This window comes from Chaetura pelagica, unplaced genomic scaffold (genome assembly GCF_000747805.2).
Source record: "Chaetura pelagica isolate M959 unplaced genomic scaffold, ChaPel_1.0 scaffold76, whole genome shotgun sequence".
Lineage (NCBI taxonomy): Eukaryota > Metazoa > Chordata > Aves > Apodiformes > Apodidae > Chaetura > Chaetura pelagica.
The window spans coordinates 9383915-9384221 of record NW_009970723.1 but is presented as its reverse complement, the minus strand read 5'-3'; the positions used below and the strand labels follow the sequence as shown (position 1 = coordinate 9384221).

The 307-nt window shown below is 70.0% G+C and overlaps 1 protein-coding gene across 1 annotated transcript in view; it reads right to left on the bottom strand.

Annotated features, from left to right (window-relative positions):
* The window catches only part of OSR2 (odd-skipped related transciption factor 2), a 2233-nt gene that overhangs the window by 1421 nt on the left and 505 nt on the right, over window positions 1-307 (bottom strand). Inside the window, exon 2 of the mRNA XM_010006521.1 lies at window positions 162-292. Within this exon, the coding sequence (XP_010004823.1) occupies window positions 162-292 (131 nt within the window). The remainder of the gene's footprint in view (window positions 1-161; window positions 293-307) is intronic.

The following is a 307-nucleotide window of genomic DNA, read 5'->3' as shown; positions in this document are numbered from 1 at the left end:
GCCCCGCCCCGGGCCGCGGAGCCGGAGCGGGGGTTTTCCTGCTTCCTTCCGGGCTCAGCCCAGAGCTCCCCAGCGGCTGAGCCTCACCCTCCACCTCCCCCCCGGCAACTCCTCCCCGAGCAGCTGCCCAGGGCCTTGCCCCGGTCGCCGTGGTCCCTCACCGGTGGTCCCGCAGGTGGTCCTGCCTCCGGAAAGCCTTGTGGCAGATGTCGCAGGTGTAGGGCCGTTCGTCCGTGTGGGTCCGCTCGTGGATGAGGAGGTTGTAGGGCTTGGTGAAGGGCCTGCCGCAGAACTTGCAGTGGACATC